Source organism: Mytilus edulis, chromosome 5 (assembly GCF_963676685.1).
Source record: "Mytilus edulis chromosome 5, xbMytEdul2.2, whole genome shotgun sequence".
NCBI classification, from domain to species: domain Eukaryota; kingdom Metazoa; phylum Mollusca; class Bivalvia; order Mytilida; family Mytilidae; genus Mytilus; species Mytilus edulis.
In genome coordinates this window covers 85,405,584-85,428,039 of record NC_092348.1, presented here as the reverse complement: position 1 = coordinate 85,428,039, position 22,456 = coordinate 85,405,584, and the positions used below count along the sequence as shown (strand labels likewise).

The window sequence follows — 22,456 nt, the reverse complement described above, 5'->3', positions numbered from 1 at the left end:
ACCGTAAGATGGTGACAAGGGAACGTCACCATCTAAAAACGGATAATTAACGATAGGAAATGAGAAATCATCCCTTTTATCATAAATTTTAGTATTCAGCTTTCCATTAGTGATATAGATATCAAGATCAAGAAAAGGGCAGTGGTCATTGTTAGTATTAGCTTTATTTAAAGTAAGTTCAACAGGATAAATTTCATTAATATACATACTAAAGTCGTCATTATTGAGAGCCAAAATATCATCCAAATATCTAAAAGTATTATTAAATTTGTTTATCAGATGTTGTTTCGATGGGTCTTTGCTTATTTTTGTCATAAATTGTAACTCATAACAATACAAAAACAGGTCCGCAATAAGTGGTGCACAGTTAGTCCCCATTGGAATTCCGATAATCTGACGATATACGGAATCTCCAAAGCGAACAAAAATGTTATCTAGTAAAAATTCAAGGGCATGTATAGTATCAAAGCATGTCCAATTAACATAGTTTTTTTGTTTATTGCTACTAAAAAATGACCTAAAAGAGTTTGAACATATATATTCACATTCTGATTTTTGAATGCCCATTTAATTAGGTATGTGAATTTTTTCTTAATGAGAATGGGAGGCAATGTGGTATACAGGGTAGAAAAATCAAAACTTTGAACAGATTCAATATCACCAATATAAGCATGCAATTTATCAAGTACTTCCAACGAGTTCTTGACACTCCAAAAGTAATTTATTCCACTATTTTCGAAGGCCTTATTAGAACAATTTATTATCAGGTTTTTAATTGTACCAAGTGTGCTGGTAAGAAGAATAGACAATTTAGTAGTTGAACAATGGCTTGAAGACGAAATAAATCTATATTTGTAAGGGGTTTTGTGTAGCTTCGGAAGCCAATACATAGTTGGGACTTTCATTGTATTCAATGCATATTTCATTGCCAAAATGAACGAAAAATAAATATTATTATTTAAAACTTAATTCACTGTCTACTGTTCAGACGTTGTTCTTCAATATTCGATGAACACGTTGGTCGCATATATCCCATTGACATTCTAAATGAAGGATATCATAATTTGCTGACTCTGTAATATTTGTTCATACCTGATTACAACTTTTTGGAATTTCAGTCCTCAATGCTCTTCAACTTTGTACTTGTTTGGCGTCATAACTATTTTGATCCGAGCGTCACTGGTGAGTCTGATGTAGATTTAACACGAGTTCCGAACGGACGTTTATGATAGTTGTTTTAAATTCGTTAAATGAGTTTGAGCTTTTGATTTTGCCATTGGATTAGGGACTTTCCGTTTTATATTTTCCTCATAGTTCAGTATTTTTTTATTTTACTTTTTACAAGCAAAGAGGTAATTTCTAAGAATTTAGATTGGTTGACTGTTTTAGATGCTTTTGTGTCTTTTTGTAAAATTGTTTGTTTTAATATTGTAACACAGTGATGACTGCTGTACCCATATTTTGACTATTTTATTTATTATGTCTGATTTTTTTCACGCATCGTTATAAATATAACGGAATTTGATGAGACTGTCGTACAAGTGAGAGGTTGAGCGCTATAAAACTAGGTTCAATTTACCCTTTTCTACATTTGAAAATGCCTGTACCAAGTCAGGAATATGACAGTTGTCCATTCTTTTGATGTGTTTTGGCATTTGATTTTGACATGTGATTAGGGACTTTCCGATTGAATTTTCCTCGGAGTTCAGTAATTTTGTGTTATTACTTTTTATAGAAAATTAGTGGTACACATTCCCTATAATATTCTATATTTGTCGTATTGTTCTTCCCTAGTGTATGCTTATCACCAGATGGTTCTACTTGGAACATGGAGGGTGAAACTATTTTAGCAGGAACGGCTACACTCTGAAGCGTCTGCAGTTAATTTCCAGTTTTTCGTGAGTTTTATGTTGCTACATGCCTAATGTTCTTTATAGAATTATTTTACTTTTAAAAGTCTTCGTCTTTGATTATTTATATTTGTCATAGTGTTGCCTGTTTTTCCACCTATGAAGAAACCACCCCTTTTTGAAAGCTCCTTTTTATTTTGAAAGAACTTATAACAGACATATACATAAATAAATTCCAATAGAGATTTTTGATAAATGCATCAGAGGAGAAAAATCTAAGACTGAAAATTAAATATATCGTCAAAATTTTACGTATATTTCAAAGTATATTTCTGCAAAGAAGCCAAAGAGATTGACAAGTTTAATGGTTTCAAAAATAAATAAAAGGAACATTCCACATTAATAAAAAAACGTGGAGATTATGTTTAATATAATTGACGTCAAGAAAAATGCTGTGAAAGTTCTAAAAGGCATCATTTACAGTGTATGTGAGGGCGTAAAACTAAGTATCTGTTTTTCGCGATTTTCACACTAGGTGATTCGTGATCAGGTGTTGTCATTGAAATAGAAGCAGATTTATTGACCAATCATTCAAAAATTCATCAGGAATAATCCGTCTTACAACTTAAATACGGAAATACAATTTGTGTTTGAAGAGCCAACAGCTGGAATAAGAACGAAAGATATCAAAAAGTAAGTTCTACATTTCACAATGTTCACGAAATAACAATATTTTATTAAATAGCAAAATTGTATCCCTGAGTAAAAAACATAAGAACAAGTGATTTTGGAGTAGTAAAATTGCAATATCGAGATTTTTTAATTCTTTTTTTAATCTTCCTATAATTTTTTTCTCCTGTATTTGGGGTCGGGATAGCTGTGTGTGTATGTGCTGAATTGCTATAATTTATTGTTTACAAAAGACTAATAATAAGAATTAAAAATCTAACTTCAGTACGTTTTAACTGGTAATTGCTTTATCAAAAAATCATGCCTGTCGTGAGCAACATAACAGATGTCATTAGTGGAGCAGGAAGTTCTTTGTTCTGCGTGACATCTGTCCGTTTTTCAATGGAGCTCGTATTGCCAATCTTAAGTTTTTTTTTATTATTAAAATTGAGAATGGAAATGGGGAATGTGCCAAAGATACAACAACCCGACCATAGAAAAAACAACAGCAGAAGGTCACCAACAGGTCTTCAATGTAGCGAAAAATTGCCTTTTTACATTTATTTAAGTTTTCTCCATTTGGTAATATTTTGTTCTCTTGGCTTGATTTTGATTGACCCTTCATATCATTCAACTAAAGATATAACCCGAAACATGCAGCTTGGATACTAATGAGACATACACACAGACCAAAGGACAAAGACCTCAACATATACATCTATCTTTTATATTAGTTATCATTGGCAATTAATTATACCACATTTGTCACATTTAACAGTCGACGCTTACCATTTCGATACTTTTGTCGCACTTTATTGAGATTCAATACGACGTTTTTTGCCGCATTGTGTTTTTGTTTCATATGTGTCTGTCTGTGCATGGACTTATATTTCAGCTTGACAATACATATAGCCCCATCATATTCAAAAAAATAATGGGACGTTTTTTTGGTGCTATCTGTTGTCATTTAATCGTTATTGTATTATACAAAGGATTGGTTGCTTTTATTGTTATCACAATTCTGTTCTATCACAAAGTAGAGCTTATCGTCGGAATTGCATTTGCTATGATTAGATAAATGAATGCAACTAGTATACAAGACGATACATGCTTTCCTATCCGTATCAACTGGCTGAAAATTTGATTTAAACAATGTGTTGGGTTATGTTTAAAAGATTATTGTATGATTTCTGGTCTTTAACTTTCAGTTATATTGCTTTATTGCATGATCTGGCCTTTGACTATTGCTCTTTGATTATCTGCTTTGGATATTCTATTTTATCAACTGTATATTCGCCCGTGTTTACTTTGATATCTTTCTTCCCTCTTGTGTGCGACATTATTCGCTACACAAAAACAAATGACTTATCTCTTTAACTTAATTGTAAACATCAAAACAAAGGGGGCTTGCTACTAGTGAAAAACAGGGACTACTTATTCAAACAGACCACACAACACAGGAACAAGTGCCTGTGCCACACAGTCATTTGTTTCAATGACACGTGTTTTTTTATGAATTTATTTTGAGCATGGTGTTGCATGCTTTTCATCTGCTTTTGGTGCTTGGTTGTCCCCTTCGTAACTTTCCCCCCTTTATCACCATTGGATTTCACGAAATAATTTTTACCAATGACGTTAAGTGTATTTATGAAATTTGCACTTTCCGCCTACGTTACCAGTATCATAAAGACAACGGATATAAATTTAATAAAATCTGAAATGTCAGCAAAAAGGTGACAACTTCCATAGATAGCTTTAACCTTCTTTCTACATATTATAAGTAAGTCATTCACTAGTTGTTTGACGTTATGGAAATCAAACTATTAATCATCCAAATCAGAACGAGGTGATACCAAAAAAAGGAAACAAAAGGAAGATAACACACATGAAGCACAAGTATCAACGAGTTTTCTTGTACACAACCAGATATGAAACACATGTTTATTAGACAAACGACTTCAAATAACTGCTTTGTTATGATAAGTATGGGCCCTGATCATGATTTTTTTCTTATTCAGGTTTGCAACCCTTTTAACTTCCATAGCATATTTTTTTTAAATTATTTTTCATATCATTTAAATGAAAACTAATGTATCAATAAATAAAAGCAACACTTTTATACCGCTGTTCAATAGTCATATAAAATCGAATAAACGTAAACAAATCAGGAATCAAACAAATGCCGAGGGAAACACATCAACTGTAAGAGGAACACAACGGAACAACAGAAACACTGAACTTCTACAAAAACAAATGCTAACATAGATAGAAACCGACTTGTAGCAACTGCCATATTCCTGACGTGTAACGGGATATTTTAAGTAAAAAATATTGGGTTGAACCTGGTTTTATGAGTAGCTGAACCTCCCGCTCATATGACAATGTTAAAAATACCACTGAAATTATCTCTGGCTCTGAATAGAAAACAAGATAAATTTTACTTTTATTTTTGGCCACAAATATATCTAATAATGAATGCAAAAGTACTTACTGAACATGTACTACTGATAATACAGAAAGAAACGCATTTTAGAATTTAAAAAATTGTACAATGACAACATTACATCATATACACATTAGAGAACAAATAAACAAGATCGATCTGAACATATAAATACATAAATAAATAATATGATAGTACATTATAACAATTTTAAAAATGAATATGCATTGGTAATTAGAGATTTAAAGATTTTAAATTTATCAAAAACGTTCTCTAAACAAAAAATAAAATATATAGTTTTTGGATAAGGTTCTACGAGCAAAATTTTGTATGAAAAACTAAGGTAGGTACAAATAACCCAAACTAATTTTTATAAATGTATGTTTATAGAATGGCCATGAGACACAGTAGCAAACTTGTGCTGCAATTTTCCAGCACATCTAAACGTTCGGAATCAATAAAAGCAACAGGGACAGAAGTGATTCGTGTTGATACAACGACATTGGAGAGAGTATGTTTTCTTCCTTAAAAATATTACAAATTTAATTAATGTTTATGGAATTGTATCCTTGATTATGTAACGGAGAGACGAAGGTAAAATCAACAAAGAACCCCAAGAATATAGCAATTGCATGTCTTTTTTAAAAAAAGCCCCGAAAGTTCATTTTCAGGTAATATGGTATTAAAGTTGATCTTTTCATTCTATTGTCATCAATGGTGAGTAACAACACAACAAATGGTGTCACTTTCAAAGCAAAACTTCTTGTAATATTTATTTCTTCTAACTGTTTTCCGCATCGTCCGATACTGGGAAGCAAACGTTGAATATGAAATTGTTCAAATTTTAACAGGTAAATACCTAATGAAACCGGAATCTTTAGTTACATATTTTTTGTTTTATATAACCACGGTAGGTATAGTGTCCGGCTAGGATCAAGGTTTTTCGAGTGATTCGGTCCTTTTTTTCGAGTGTAGTTCGGGCTTTTTCGAGTGAAAAAATATGTGAAAAGGTCAATTAACTGTTAATTCGTAATTATAATCGTTTTTTCATGACTACCCAACTTATTTTGATAACTATAAATGTTTTGATCAACAAAGAAACACAATTTCCTTGTATCTAACAATAAAAATGAGTGTTTATCATAGTCTGGGCGTTTTCGAGCGTAAGTGTGAAATCGTCCGGGTTTTTTAACAAATGGTCTGGCTTTTTTCAAAGAAAATTGGGATAAAACAAAAGTATTCTTGACTTGAAAAAAATACTTTTTCCAGTTTATAATTGTAATCAAGTGAAGGACAATATTATTTCTGCCCAACAATAACAAAACCATATTACTACTGTGATAAAAATTAACCTTGTTTGATTAATATTCTGTTCGGAAAACATTCTACCATAACTTTCCAGTAAGAAATTGTTGGATCTTTTGTCAAGAGGTCATTAGAACATAGTGCAGGGGACTCATAATCTTTTCAACTGCATGCATTTCATGGTTCTTTTGTTGTCACAGCTAATAATATTTTTCGTGGTAAACCCCAGCGTTTTTATACGGGACGTATTATGGTATACCGCTGTCCGTTCGTTCGTCGTCAGCAAGTCGGAAAATAATTCAAAAACGCTGTTACCAATTTACATTAATTTTCGGAGAATTGTTATATCTATTAAGATATCCCCCTTTTCGGATTTTATAACTTTAGATTTTACGTTTTCGAGTTATTGGATTTTAATAAACAAACTAGAGTCTCTAAAGAGCCCGTATCTCTCACCTTGGTTTATATATGTGCTGCAATGCATATTAAACAAAGGACAATCTTCGACATTGAAGACAAAAAAAAGCATTCATGTTTGTTTTGGTGATGGTGACTTGTATGTAGATCTTACTTTACTGAATAGTCTTGCTGTTTACAGTTATCTTTATCTATAATGAACTTAGTCCAGTAGACTCAGAGGAAATAATTTTTGTAAAAGCTAACCCTTTGACAAAGATGGACTGCGACAAATGCCAAGTGATGGGAAAATCTCACTTGACCTTCTTTTTTGGGCCAGATGAGCTAAAAAGGGATGATTTTACAGTTTTACAGACAATATTTTGGTGACTGGTTTACAAAGATTAAGGTAACCTCGCTTTAGGTTTTTCATAAAGTTTTGATATAACATTGAGAAAGTATTTATAGGTTTCTTAACAAGTGAGAAAGGATATCGCTCGATATCAACTCTAGTTATTTAATTTCAATATAATATAGCGAGTTGATTCTATTTGAATTAAATAACCAGAGTTGATATCAAATGGTATCCCATTCTCACAAGTTGTTAAAACTATTTGTCTTAATATGGTCAATACTCTCATTGTGTTGAATCAAAAATTACGCGAATCCTTGGTGTAGTATTTTTCACACGAAATACACATCGTCGTAACCTTTGAAGGTCTGCAATGACCTAGCTAATAGCCTATGAGATGCCGTAATATCATTGATTCTGGATCAGAAAATCAAATTAAAGCAGATTTTCATATCACTGTTTCGTTTACACTCTGTGCAGGATATAGATAATTAGTCACAACCATAAAAGAATGAACTTTATTTTTGAAATCGCTACGGTTGTAGCATGTGCTTATGGCGCAAATGTTTACCAAAAAACCGCAGTAAGAAACCTACTGGACAGCAGAGAAGAAATAGAAAAATGCTATTTAATACGAATTATTCTAATGAAAGAAGGCTGCCCCCTGCCTCCATAAAATCGAATAAAAAAAATAAAAAAAAACATATACACACTAAATCCGACCCGTTCTTCTAATATTCTTATTACAATTAAATTTGAATTAAATTTCATAATTCTATTGACAGTAAACAATATTATAAATAGTTTATTATTCCCGATTGTGACTGTTTTGCTGAGTGTGAATTCGCATTACTATAAGACGTGTTACGGTACTTAGCTATCCCAAATTCATGTATTTAGTTTGATGTTATATTTGTAATTTTCATCGGATTCTGTCAAATTGGTTGACGTCTTTTCTATTAAATTCATGTGTTATGGTAAAGAAAATTAATCACCTCCTTCATTTATTAGTTTTGATTTTTTGCAACGTAATCTGTACGATTTTTATGTTTGAAGTTAGATTCAAAACAAACCAGACATATATAAAATATATGTATAACTATTGATTAGTGTTGCAATGTGCATTATGTTTAAATGTAATATCAGTATTTAGTTCTATTATAATCTTAAATAAATCCTATTTCTATCTTATTTTTAGACATAATTTTTCAAATATGACGTCATATTTGTGCTGTTTCAGAAATTCACATGTCTGCATGACGTAATATTGTGCCATTTCACCACTTCGTATGTGACGTCATGGTTATGACTTTTTGCGTTCAGGCCTGGTTTGTCACTGAGTCGGGTGTGTCTATTTTCTGTGTTGGTCTTCAATGTATTATGTATTCGGGTTTTGTTTTCTGTAATTAGTTAAGACGTCAGTTTTATCATGTAAATCTTTTATATTCATTTGATAAAATTTACTGTTTGCAATAGCATAAATTGTTCTATATAATAAGTATGTTCTTATCACAAGCAAAAAACCCTAGCCGTATTTGGCACCACCTTTTTCAATCACCTTTTGATCCTCAGAGCTGTACTACTTTGAAACTCCTTTTTTGACTTTCGAACTTTTATATCTGGGCGTCACTGGTAAGTCTTGTTTGGACGAGGCGCGTTTTTGACGTAATGAATTTTAAACCTGATGCCTTTTGTTATCTATTATTCATGTGTTTCTTTGCCAAATACGTTCTGCTATTTATTTGTATTGTAGTCCTGTATTATGTTGTCATTTTAAAGTTATATCTAACAATGCCATCAAAGTTCGAGGTTTGGCATGCCACAAAACCAGGCTCAACCCACCATGTTTTTCTTTAAAAATGTCCTGTACCAAGTCAGGAAAATGGCCATTGTTATATCATAGTTTGTTTCTGTGTGTGTAACATTTTACATTGTGTTTCCGGTGTGTCGTTTGTTTTCTCCTATTTTTGAGTGTGAATTCACATTACTATAAGACGTGTCACGGTACTTTTCTATCCCAAATTCATGTATTTGGTTTTGATGTTAGATTGGTTATTCTCATCGAATTTTGTCTAATTCTTAGTCCGTTGCTGTGTGTGTTACATTTTAATGTTGTGTCGTTTTTCTCCTCTAATATTTAATGCGTTTCCCTCAGTTTTAGTTTGTTACCCCGATTTTGTTTTTTTGTCCATAGATTTATGAGTTTTGAACAGCGGTATACTACTGTTGCCTTTATTTATCAGCTAAACACACTATATGTACGTACGTCTAAATCCAACTTTTCTTTGCTTATACATTTGGATTGGTATGTGTATAAAATTGGCTTTATTCTGTTTTTCGGAATAATAGCATTTTAAGGCTAAATTCAACTTTTTTAACAAAAAAAGATATCGGATTGATAATATATTTTTTTTATTTTTAATACTAACACACATTGTATATTCATGTATGTTAAACGGAAGCGTCTATATCCCGTCTTGTCAGAAAGTAAGTCTGTTTGTTTACATTTTGATGATAATCACTCGAAAAAAGTGGTCACACTCGAAAAAGCCCGATCAAATCACTCGAAAACCCCCGATCCTAGCCGGACACTATACCTATCGTGATAACTTAATGAAATTATCTTCAAATAAGCAATGATAATAATCATACGAGTATTGTTAAAATACAGATATAATCAGGAACAAAAACATATAATAGTGAATGTATAGTACTTTTACATAAAATGACTGTATGGTTTACGAATATGAGCATGTTGACATGGCGTACCAAAATGTTCCTAACGTCTTACATGATATTCCATAACATCATTGTGTATAGCCGATATTCTTCATGTTGTAGTGTCCATTCAGAAAAACACATACGCTGCAAACAAAAGATGCAACAACTACTGTAAATGAAAACAAAACACAGCTGTTTGAAGATATTCCAGGGCCTAAAGGGCTACCGATCGTGGGAACATTGTTTGATTACTTTAAGAAAGATGGACCTAGATTTAATAAAATGTTTAAGGTAAGTGTGTATAACTGATGTTTATGATTTGATAGGATAATAACAAGTGATATTTTTTGGTTCTATTTTTTATTGTATAAATGTTTAAGTTTTTAATCAAAACTCACATGCCTCTATTCGTTTTTTCTTCTTTCATTTGTCTTCATTAATTCATACGTTTCTGTCAAAAACAAACAACTGAGTTAACTGTAATTGTTTATCTTCTTTAAGGATTTTAAAAGAACAAACTTCTGTTGGAGAAAAGGAATTTATCATCTATAAAAATAGATGTAATCTGTTATGAAGTATCACATAAAACAGAGGTGAAAGATACTAAAGGGACATTTAAAATCATTACTATATACATAAAATTGAGAATTGAAATGGGGAATGTGTCAAAGAGACAACAACCTGACCATAGAGAAGACAACAGCAGAAAGCCACCAACATATGTATTTTTTACTTCACAGGCCTACCAACAAAGAGCTTTCGACTATGGACCAATATATAAAGAGCAAATAGGAGCAATATCAACCGTAGTAATCAGTGACCCTCTTGAGTACAACAAGGTTATCCGTTCAGAGGGCAAATACCCAAACAGAAGAGAAATGGAACCAATGGCACATTATCGAAGGAAAAAGAAAATAGGATTAGGGCTGGTTAATGCGTATGTATATTGAATGAAATGAATACATATTGATTTTTTCACGAACCTTTACACCATATTTCATTGACTGAGTTTGTCTCTCGTGCTGTGTGGGGGTCATAGAAAAAAGTAAAATCCCAAAAAAACTAAGTTTTGAGGAAAATTCAAATCGGAAAGTCCCTAATCAAATGGCAAAATCAAATGATGAACCACATCAAACGAATGGACAAGAACTGTCACATTCCTTACTTGCTGTCATCAACTCGTATTTTCATAACAATAGTACTTTCTCTAAATATCGTCTCTTATTGTACCACTACACCTTTTTCTATTTCGGTATGAGTTCTAATCGCCAATGTTAAGCGATTCATCTCAACTAATTAATTCCCTATGTGTCCTGTGTTCATTTAATTTGTCTATTTTCACTCATTTTTTTTATAGCTAGATAGTCGGGATAACTATAGTAGTATAAGTTAGATTTCTTTACCTATTTTACAGTACACTAAATCTGTGTTCGGCTTGGCACAGATCGATAACGACTTTGAAGAAGAGTTTTAAGAAAACCAGATCAAGTAACTGTCTTATATATTTTATGAGGTGTTGGGTGTTTTGCTTGTCGAAGGCTTCACTTGAAAAATGTAATAAATAAAATGTGTTGTTTCATATGTCTTGCTTTTGTCAAATGCATGTTTGAATGTTTGATTCATAACAAACTGCACATATATATATTATAGTTAATTGCTATTAATAAGTATTGCAATATGCATTGTGTTTAAATGCAATATCAGTATTCAGTTCTATTTTAATCTTTAATCAATCCTCATTCTATCTTACTTTTGAGATATAGTTTTTCATATGTGACGTCATTTTTCTGCTGTTTCAGAAATTTCATATATTCAAATGTGACGTAATTTTTAATGCCTTTTCACCATCGTATGTGACGTCATTTTCATAATTTACTGCGTTGAGGCCTCACGGTCATAAAACTTTCGAGCACGATTTTTGTACTCAGACTCGAGAATCAACCAATCAAATTGCTGGATTTCATGTTTCGAGAATGATTTTTGTGCTCCGAGCACTGAGCAAAGTTTTATGCCTTCAAGGCCTGGACTGAGTCGGGTGTGTCTATTCTGTGTTGGTCTTTCATTATGTATTCGTGTTTGTTTTATGTAATGAGTTAATACTTCAGTTTCATTATGTGTATCTGTTATATTCATTTGATAAAATTTACTGTTTGCAATAGCATTAATTGTTCTAAATAATAAGGATGTTCTTATCCCAAGCATAAAAACTTAGCCATATTTGACACCTTTTTCAACTTTTGATCTTCAGTGCTGTACAACTTTGTACTTTTTTTCGCTTTCGATCTTTTATATCTGGGCGTCACTGGTGAGTCTTGTGTGGACGAGGCGCGTTTTTGGCGTATTAAATTTTAAACCTGATGCTTTTTGTTATTCATTAATCATGTGTTTCTTTGTCTAATACGTTCTCCTATTTATTTGTATTGTAGTCCTGTAATATTATGTTGTCATTTCAATGTTATATTTAACATTGCCATTAAAGTGCGATGTTTGGCATGCCACAAAACCAGGTTCAACCCACCATTTTTTCCTTTAAAAATGTTCTGTACCAAATCAGGAATATGGCCATTGTTATATTATAGTTCGTTTCTGTGTGTGTTACAATTTAACGTTGCGTCGTTTGTTTTCTCTTATTTTTGAGTGTAAATTGACATTGCGATAAGACTTGTCACGGTACTTGTCTATCCCTAATTCATGTATTTGATTTTGATGTTATATTTGTTATTCTCGTGGGATTTTGTCTGATGCTTGGTCCGTTTCTGTGTGTGTTACATTGTAGTGTTGTGTCGTTGTTCTCCTCTTATATTTATGCGTTTCCCTCAGTTTTAGTTTGTTACCCCGATTTTGTTTTTTGTCCACGGATTTATGAGTTTGAACAGCGGTATACTACTGTTGCCTTTATTTGCCGTTGCTTTCTACAAAAATATCCTTATTCGAAAGTAGATTCAACGGAGGGGCTTTTTTTAAGATGAATGAAACAAGCCTAGCTTTATACTTCATGTTTCACTACTGTAGTATATTATTTATGTCATTTCAATGAAGTTTGGTGACTGTGTCCCTTTGAAATTGAAATAAAGGTTAACAACAGATGTGTTAAGTTAGCTACATATCTCGATTTACATCTTGACATTGTAAAAGAGGATCAGTTGAGAAGTAAACATCACAAACGCGATGATTATTACAGTTTTCCATTATAAAATTGCTATTAAGCAGTAATCAAAAGCACCATTAAATGAAAAATATGTATACCTTAGTTGATGTGTCTATGTAGTCGTACTTTGTATTCGCTTTACTCCTTAAAAATCTTTCTAACATCGGTTGCCTGTACTAAACATTTATTAGACTGAATGAAATATTTTTGTGTACAATGTTTCATTTTGAATCAAAATAGTTGTATGAGGCTTTTCATATGGAAAGAACCAATTTGCAATACAAATTACAAATTACAAATGCGGATAGGAGCTCTAGGGAGCTGTGACTTCTATAAATTCCGCTCGTCGGTTATTCATTTGAATCAAAAGATTATCACTTACGCGTTTTTGGAATTGTTTCTATTTTAGAGGTGAACTGATTGATAAACTTGCCTAGAACAGTGTAATATATGTGAGATAAATGTGGATCTTCAAACAACTGTATGTTATGAATTATATTATAAAGCCAGGTACACACCAAGTTAAAAAAAATCGCATAAAACCAAAACTTGGAGAATCGCAAAGTAAACAGTCTTTAAATAAACAGATCAGACGACTATTCGGGTATCAATATATCAAAGACTTCCAAAACATGTCGTTAATTACGTGGATATACCTGTCTCTTTCTCAAATCACGTGCTTTGTTACATCCGACATTTCTGCATCATACGAGAATCTGCAATGTACTTGATTTCTGTTTTTCATTATTGACTTGTAGTATACATATATAGACAGGGTGAAGAGTGGCACAAACACAGAACTGTGGTCAGTAAGAAAATGTTGAAAATGAAAGAGGTGATGGCATATTGTGAGGGATTGGATATAGTAGCAGAAGACTTTGTTAAACATCTTATGGTCAGGCTTGATGACAAATGCGAGATCAAAGGATTAGAGACAGATTTATTTAAGTGGTCCATGGAATGTAAGCTTATAATATATAAGAATTTCGGTTAACACTCTCTAATATATCTATTATTACACAAAAATTTCCAGTAAATACGCCTACAATGATACTATCGCTTGTACCACATGAAATAATTTAGATCAATGGAAACTATTCAAAATCAAATTCGAAGTTCTGAAAAGTTTTAATACAGATTTTTAAAAGGTCAACATTGTTTCCAAAATCAGTTCCAACTGTTCCATTGTATTAGTACTGCATTGATATCTATATCTCATGTTTCCGTAAGGAATATGTTAAAACAAAACTACTGAGCAAACAACGCCAATTGCACGTTTTGTTCGTCTTGCAAATGCTGCAATGTTTAAATGTATAGGAACCAATTTCCAATGAATTATACGTTTGTCGCTCACATGTACATATATATAAAGTTATATTATGTTTCTCCTTCTGATTTTCTGTAATGCGCAAAGCTCAAACAAAAGATTGGAACTAATTCGACCCACAATATCTGTCTTGAATAATCAAATATTTCAGCAATAGGATTTAAAATTCCAACCACATTATTTAAATTTTGGAATATTTTAGCAATAGGAATATTTTTGTTTGACGAAAGAATAGGATGCCTTGGAGATAGGACACCAGCACAAGCCCAAGACTTTATCATAAATCTACATGGTTTCTTTAAATTGATGCAACCGTTGATGTACAATCTGCCAATATATAAATTATACCCTACTAAAACATGGAAACAGTATGAACAATATACAGACAATATCCTGAAAATAGGACGATCTTATGTAGATAAGGTATTTTTATATAATGACATTGATACCCACAGAGTAGGCAACATTTAAGTTATCGCAAGCGCCAATCAAAGTTTACTTTATGTAATTATAATGGATTATGCGTGATGATGTGGCGTAAAGTGTTTAACTTTGACTTATGTATTATTAGTCTATTAATTGTAGAAAGATTGAAAAAGAAACGCATTGTCATGATGTTTTTTGTTGTTTTCTTTTATATTTTGTTTTGTTTTTCTAGAGTTTTTTGTAACCATAAGTAAATAAATTCGACATATATGTAACTTAATAAAACTTTTGTTAGCATTTCGCTTTGCTCGATTATATACATTTTGTATTTTGAAAAAGTCGTAGACAGAAAAAGGATAACAACTTAATTCAATTCCAGGAGAAAATTGAAAATCTTTTGTGAAAGAGTATGAAATGATCAAAACTTTAATATCATGTTACTACAATAAAAAAAAACTGTTTATATTTTGATAGAAAGCTAAGCAGCTTCAGTCTACCGAGAACCAGAGCAATGACCACGTACCATTCCTAACATACTTACTGTCGAATCAGTCACTCACCCCAGACGAAGCTTTGTCTACAGCGACCGATCTTCTCGTCAGCGCAACAGAAACGGTAAGAACTAAAATATTATTCATACTTATTGGATTTCATCACTAAGACATAAGTTGCTGGTTAAATCGTTCATCTGTATCTATTTGACTTTGTTATAATTGAGCAAGCTCCTTAAATGCTAGTAAAATGTGTTTTTTACGTATATTAAATTTTAAATATGCATGTTACAGTGACTTGACTGTTAGTGTTGCTATCCACCAATTGCAACTCATTCAAAATTTTGACCAAATTGCAATTTGTTTTATAAAATCAAATTGTTCAACTGGTCAGAATATTGAACAAATTGTTCAGTCAAAATGTGAAAGTGCAAGGTGATAAAATAAAATATACTTACAATCCTATAAGACTTTAACTCCACTTTATTGATGGTATTACTAAATCAGTCTATCAATCTGTATAGTTATATTATAGCCATTACCATACTAAAGGTAACTGTTTTATTTTTAATTGCTATAAAAATGTCCAAACTAAGCTTTTATATAGTTTTTCTTTCGAAAAGTATTCTATATTCATAAGAATCACACATTATGTGAATAAAAACATTTCATATTCAGTAAAATATTTGTGAAATTGCAATATGTTTGTAGGAAGGGGAGATAATCTTTTTTGGTTTCATAAAATCTTTATTCAAAAGAATAGTATTTTAGGTTATCTCCACAAGGAAACTTATCAATAGCATATTGTTATTTCACACATATTTTACTGAATATATGATGTATTATTTTAAATGATATATGATTCTTATAAATATAAAATCCTTTTTATTTTTAATTGCTATAAAAATGTCCAAACTAAGCTTTTATATAGTTTTTCTTTTGAAAAGGATTTTATATTTATAAGAATCATATATCATTTAAAATAATACATCATATATTCAGTAAAATATGTGTGAAATAACAATATGCTATTGATAAGTTTCCTTGTGGAGATAACCTAAAATACTATTCTTTTGAATAAAGATTTTTTGAAACCAAAAAAGATTATCTCCCCTTCCTACAAACATATTGCAATTTCACAAATATTTTACTGAATATGAAATGTTTTTATTCACATAATGTGTGATTCTTATGAATATAGAATACTTTTCGAAAGAAAAACTATATTAAAGCTTAGTTTGGACATTTTTATAGCAATTAAAAATAAAACAGTTCACCTTTAGTATGGTAATGGCTATAATATAACTATACAGATTGATAGACTGGTTTAAAAATACCATCAATAAAGTGGAGTTAAAGTCTTATAGGATTGTAAGTATGTTTTATTTTATCACCTTGCACTTTCAGTCTTGACTGTGGTTTTCTACAGCAGTTGGTTCAAATTTCTGACCAGTTGAACAATTTGGTTTAATAAAACAAATTGCAATTTGGTCAAAATTTTGAATGAATTGCAATTGGTGGATAGCAACACTTACAGTCAAGTCACTGTAAATAGGAAATCGCCGAGGTATTTGTAGTTTAAAGAGAAGTCTAAAGATAAACTTTGCTTGCAAAAAAGAGAGAATACTGAACGCAACAAATCATAGTTGAACCAATAATGATAGTCGCGTTGCTGGGCTCAATGGAAAGCTTATTTTTTACTTAGGTGTCATGATCCAAACCTCATGCAGCTATGTGTTTATACTGATTAGAATATATTTAATGACTTCACACAAATTGTACAGGACTAAGGAGTTTGTGATATTTAAATATTTATAATTTACCGCTGTTTATATCGTTAAGTAATCATTTACAAAACAATGCTGGATAAACTCATGACGGAAACTTTATTTCAATAGTAACAATAAAGAGGGATGAACAACTTACAGACAACACTATGGGTACTATCTTTTGACGTATAGCCAACATCTTGTTTTGTTCATATATAAAGAAAACGGGTTTGTTAATTAAATGTATATATCTTATATTTCATGTTCCCAGACAACGACCAGTTCTTTGTGGATACTATACAGCTTAGCAAAGAATCATGAAGTACAAGATAAACTGTACAAAGAAATTGAAAATCTGCTACCAAACAAAGAACCAATAACACCTGAAATACTAAGTCAGCTTTCATACCTTAAAGCTGTTGTCAAGGAAACTTTCAGGTGGGACTTATCACTGTTACATCGTAAATGTTAACTTTAGGTTGCAGAAGATGTGTAAATAAACTCGTCAAAGATACCAGGATTGAAATTTTCTATTTGCGCCGGACGCACATTTCGTCTACTAAAGACTCATCAGTGTCGCTCGAATCCAAAAAAATAAATAAAAAAAGTCAATAAAGTACGAAGTTGAAAAGCATTGAGAACCAAACATTCCTAAAAGTTAAACGATTATTCATATCTAGTCGAATTTTTATCAGTAATTTGACTATTGAAATCAAAGAAAATGACAATTCTCAAAATTAACCCTTACCTCCCTATGGAATTTTAAAATACTTATGAATCAGAGGTAATTGGAACAGATTTTTGGCGTTAAACAAATTGACTCAGTGTTAAAATAAAACAAACCACTTTCAAACGAATGAAGAAGTGTCAGTTATGAAAGTTTTAGAAAAAATAGATACAATAAGACGTTATGGAATTGCTTTGAATTTGTAAAAAGTGTTTTTTTGTGTGAGGATTATTGTAAAGAGGAAAGCCAATTCCCCATCTTTAATTTATAGCGCTGAATATCATGATTTAATGGGAATGTGTATAAATGTGAAACAATATTTTTATCATATGAAATAGAATTTCAACCATTGAACTACCATTATGATGTGATAACTTTTCGATTTTGATCTTGTGTGAAAATAATACAAGGGTAACACGCCGTACCTGTTTTCACAAGATGAAATAACAGTGCACGTTTGATATAAATGTATATACTATTGTTCTAGATTGTATCCTATAACATTTGCCACAAGTAGACATATTGATGATGACTTGGAAGTCAACCAGTATATTATCCCAGCAGGGGTTTGTAGTTTTAACTGTATACAAAAAGTAAAATTACAAAAATACAGAACTCCAACGAAAATTCAAAACGGAAAGCCCCTTATCAAATCGCAAATTCAAAAGCTCAAACACATCAAACTAAAGGAGAATTGTTCTTATTGTATATGTAAAACATGATAGCATTGTAAACTGAGATCAGACTGCATTCGTCTACAGCGTAAGGTTTTCCTGGTAAACATAGAATCTGATACCAGCTGTCTGAACAAAACAAAGGTTAAATAACAAAAATAACGAACTCCAAATGAACTTTTTTAAACGGAAAGTCACTAAGCAAATGGAAAAAATAGATACATAACAAAAAGTAAAATCACAAAAATACTGAACTCCGAGGAAAGTTCAAAACAGAAAGTCCCTAATCAAATGGCAAAATTAGAAAGTCAAACACATCAAACGAATGGATAACAACTGTCATATTCCTGACTTGGTACTGGCATTTTCTTTATAAGAAATTGGTGGATAAAAACCTGATTGTATTGCTATATGAACCTTTTATTTGAATGACAAGTTTAATATTCAATATTCAGTAAAAATATCCTAAGAAGACTGAGACAGCGAAAACGTTGCTTGTCAGTTGAGTTTGTAAAGGGAAGTTCATACATCAAAGAAACAAGAGGATAAATACAACATAGTTGAACATACATCACGTAGTTTTGATATCGTGTATGATTCTGATAAACATAAAGTATGTCAGTTTTTAGTTTTTACTCGCTTAAAAAGTTTCAGTAAATGTCATCGAAGTTCTAACAAGAATTAAACGTAAAACCATTTAATGGAGAATATATACATTTGATAATTTCGTAACAAATGTGTTTTAAGTTCAGAAGCTTTTTGAATGTAAACTTTTATCTTTCGTTTTATTTAGTATGTCACTCTCGAACATATGTTGGCTTTTTTTGAATTGTTTATCTTCAGTTATGTACTTTTTCATTTCTAAATAAAGACTCATGTCCAAGGGAACTTATATGCTATGTACCATGATCCTAAACTATATCCAGATCCAGAGAGCTTCAAACCAGAGAGATGGCTGGACGGTGAAATGGACAGAAAGTTCAAATCCTTGTCAAACTTGGTCTGGGGTCATGGAGCAAGAATGTGTATTGGCAAGTATTTAAAGAAGATATGTCTGGTTATTTCAATGTCTATCATATTCTGTTTTATTGGTATTTTTATATGCCTTGTATTTTTGAAGCAGAGTTTTCCAACATTTAATTTATAACTTTGTAACCTATGACTCTCGTTTAAAACTTCTTTTTCATCGTAATATTGTTTTATTTTAGGAAGAAGATTCGCAGAGCAAGAGATGTATATAATGTTAACCAAGGTATTAGTTATATTTTTGTGGTCATGTTAAGAACTGTAATAAAAAAGATGATGGTATATGTCAATGATTGTTTACCTTATTCTGTTAATATAACAAAACAAGATAAAAAAAAACTTGCATACAAGTGACAGGTATAGCTACCAATCAAACCAAGTTCATCTAACATTTTCTTTGGAAAATGCCTGTAGATTCAGGATTATGAGTTGTTTTCACTAGTTCCGTTGATTGATAGCGTTTTGATTTTGTTGTCAGTTTTTATGGACATATCTTTTTGAGATGCCTACGAATTCAATATTTTTGATATATTGTTTTGCAACAACCAAACGACACACGTTTAAATGGACATCTAAGCTGTCATTACTTGTTATCAGCATGTAGTGATTGTGTGTAATGAATTGATACACCCTATGTTTGTTGTCATTTATCTGGTATTTTTGAAATTTCATTTATCTGGTATTTTTGAAATTACGAGATTGTCCATAGGCATAAGATTTTCATAGATAGATAGAGTATTGGCAGATTATTATTCCAAATTTTTCAATTTCCGTGTTAAATTTAACATGCATTGAATCTCTTCGAGAATCAATATTTCAGAACAGTGTTTCTTGTTTAAATCTTTTCTCAAACAATTCAACAGCCACCCACTAATAGCAGTTATTTGATATAATGTTCAACAGTTCGTTATACATGTATAACATATTGCATTATACCAGTGTATAATATTCAGTTTTGTCAAGTATATTAAGTCAAAACTTCACTTTTGGGGCTTGATTAGGTTGGTACTACTATATTTTTGAAGTTACAGATTGTCTCAAACATATATGCAAAAAAAAGCAAGTATAATTTGTGAAGCAGAGATGTATTTTGTCTACACAAGACTCATCAGTTGCATCAGAATCACAACAGTTGACGGTTGCAATTCAAATAAGAAGTTGAAGAGCATTGCAGGCAATATTTCAAAAACAAAATTCCAACTACAGCTAAAGCAATTTGTGCCTGGGGAAGAAAGGTTAATATGTTTCAAAACCTTTATACACCTACTATCAATGAGAATTCGGATTTTTCAACATTAATTGTACGCCTTCTTTATTTCCAAGTTTTCACGTTTGACATTTCTATTTCAGATAATTCAAAATTTCAAGTTGGAATACCATCATGAAGATATTGAACCTATTCTGAATACGGTAATGACACCTGACAGACCACTCCGACTGAAGTTCATTCCTAGATCTGGCTGACACTTTCACTCAATACAATGATAAATGTGCGTTCAGGAGGAGGAATTGTATGCCTTTCGTCTGTCTGATTACGTTGGATTCTGTGATATTCTACTTGTGTAATATTAAAAACTTCCAACATTTAATTTATAACATATATACTGATCTTTGGTAATGTATACTGTAAATTCAGAAATTATTGTGTGCATTTATTATTGCGATTTTTTCATTTTAGACTTAAGGATGTACACCTCTGAGGAGCCAAAAATTTCTAGAATTAAACTTTTTTTCTTAACCTGATTTTTGGGTTTATAAGACTGAAACAAAATAATTGGTGAAGAAAAAATTATATGGTGGTGTACTTCTTTTTTTGCTACGGCCCTTTGAAAATGCCCAATTTTGATGATTTTCCCATTTTTCATCGAATTTTACCTATTTTTGGGCTATTATCATGAAAAAAATCACAGTTCCACAATTAAACTTTTTGTCATACTTTCTATAAAGATAAAGTGGACCAATCTGAATAAATTTTACTTACAAAAACTATAGGTAGGTGTTAATATAAGAAAGTTTTATCATATTTTGACGCTTTTTTGTGTAAAATTTACCATGCTGTCAATTTTGTATTTTTGTGATTTTTCTCAGTTTTAGGAACAAAATGCATATTATTTCAACTTTTTTGTTATAAATGAATGAAAAAAGACATATCTAAGAAATTTGAAAAGACCAAAATGATATGGGATGTACATGATTCTTGTAAAATCATTTTTTGTATCCCTCACCCATTTTCTCAAAATTTTGGCTAAAAATACTGACTTGATTGGTCGTAAAATTTGAAAACTGGATTACGCAAAAACCATTCATTGTAAATACACAATTTTTTCACAGATTTATGTTTGCTTATAATATTTTTAAAATTCATTGATATTTTCCACTTCTATCACATGGTTTGGAAATAATTCAAGAACGAGATTTCAACGAGACTGAACGAGACTGAAAAGTCAGAAGAATACATCCTTAAATGCGATTTTAATTTTTACAATTTTGAGAAAAATCCTTATTAATTCATATGAAATATTTCAAAATGTGAGTTTAAATTATTGCGTTCACAACTCTGTCGCATTTTTCGCAATAATAAAAACCTCGCAATAATTTCTGAATTTACAGTTGCAGTTTTCTTGAGGTTTAATCCACCATTTTCTATATAAGGAAATTGACAGTTGTTTACCATATGTTTGATGATGTGTTTGAGCTATTTATTTCAACATTTGATAAGGGACTTCCCGATTCGAAACCAAGGGAATGGTACCAGATACTAAATTTAGAAAGTCATTGTATTGAACACAAGTACTGGTTTATCATACTCAGTGGTTTACTAGTATTTCTTCTGTGAATAAAATATAAAAATTCATGAACAAATATTAAATCTTTTATTGTGTGACATCTCTTCTAACACACAAGAAATACTACATTGTGCGTCAAAATAAAAAATATTGCATCATCATAATGTTTACATCAAGTACTAATGGAAATATAGTACATGTTGATGATTGTAAACAAAAAACCATCTGGTTGATAAAATATCACAATATTCAAAGTACTGCTGTAAAAAAAACAGCAGAAAATTATGCATAGTTATCAATTTGTCCCTCATAATGATGCTTACTCCAGATCTAAGTTTAACAAATT

General features: G+C 31.2%; 1 protein-coding gene across 1 annotated transcript; it reads left to right on the top strand.

Moving 5' to 3' along the window:
- Positions 1–2,422: 2,422 nt before the first annotated feature.
- On the top strand, positions 2,423–20,918 carry LOC139525526 (cytochrome P450 10-like). Its single transcript, XM_071320921.1, has 12 exons — positions 2,423–2,543; positions 5,353–5,473; positions 9,857–10,027; positions 10,477–10,673; positions 13,656–13,846; positions 14,414–14,634; positions 15,112–15,252; positions 17,169–17,335; positions 18,112–18,190; positions 19,170–19,329; positions 19,507–19,550; positions 20,675–20,918. The coding sequence occupies exons 2-12, from the start codon at positions 5,354–5,356 to the stop codon at positions 20,786–20,788; spliced, it is 1,605 nt and encodes a 534-aa protein (XP_071177022.1). The 5' UTR covers positions 2,423–2,543; position 5,353; the 3' UTR covers positions 20,789–20,918.
- Positions 20,919–22,456: the final 1,538 nt, after the last annotated feature.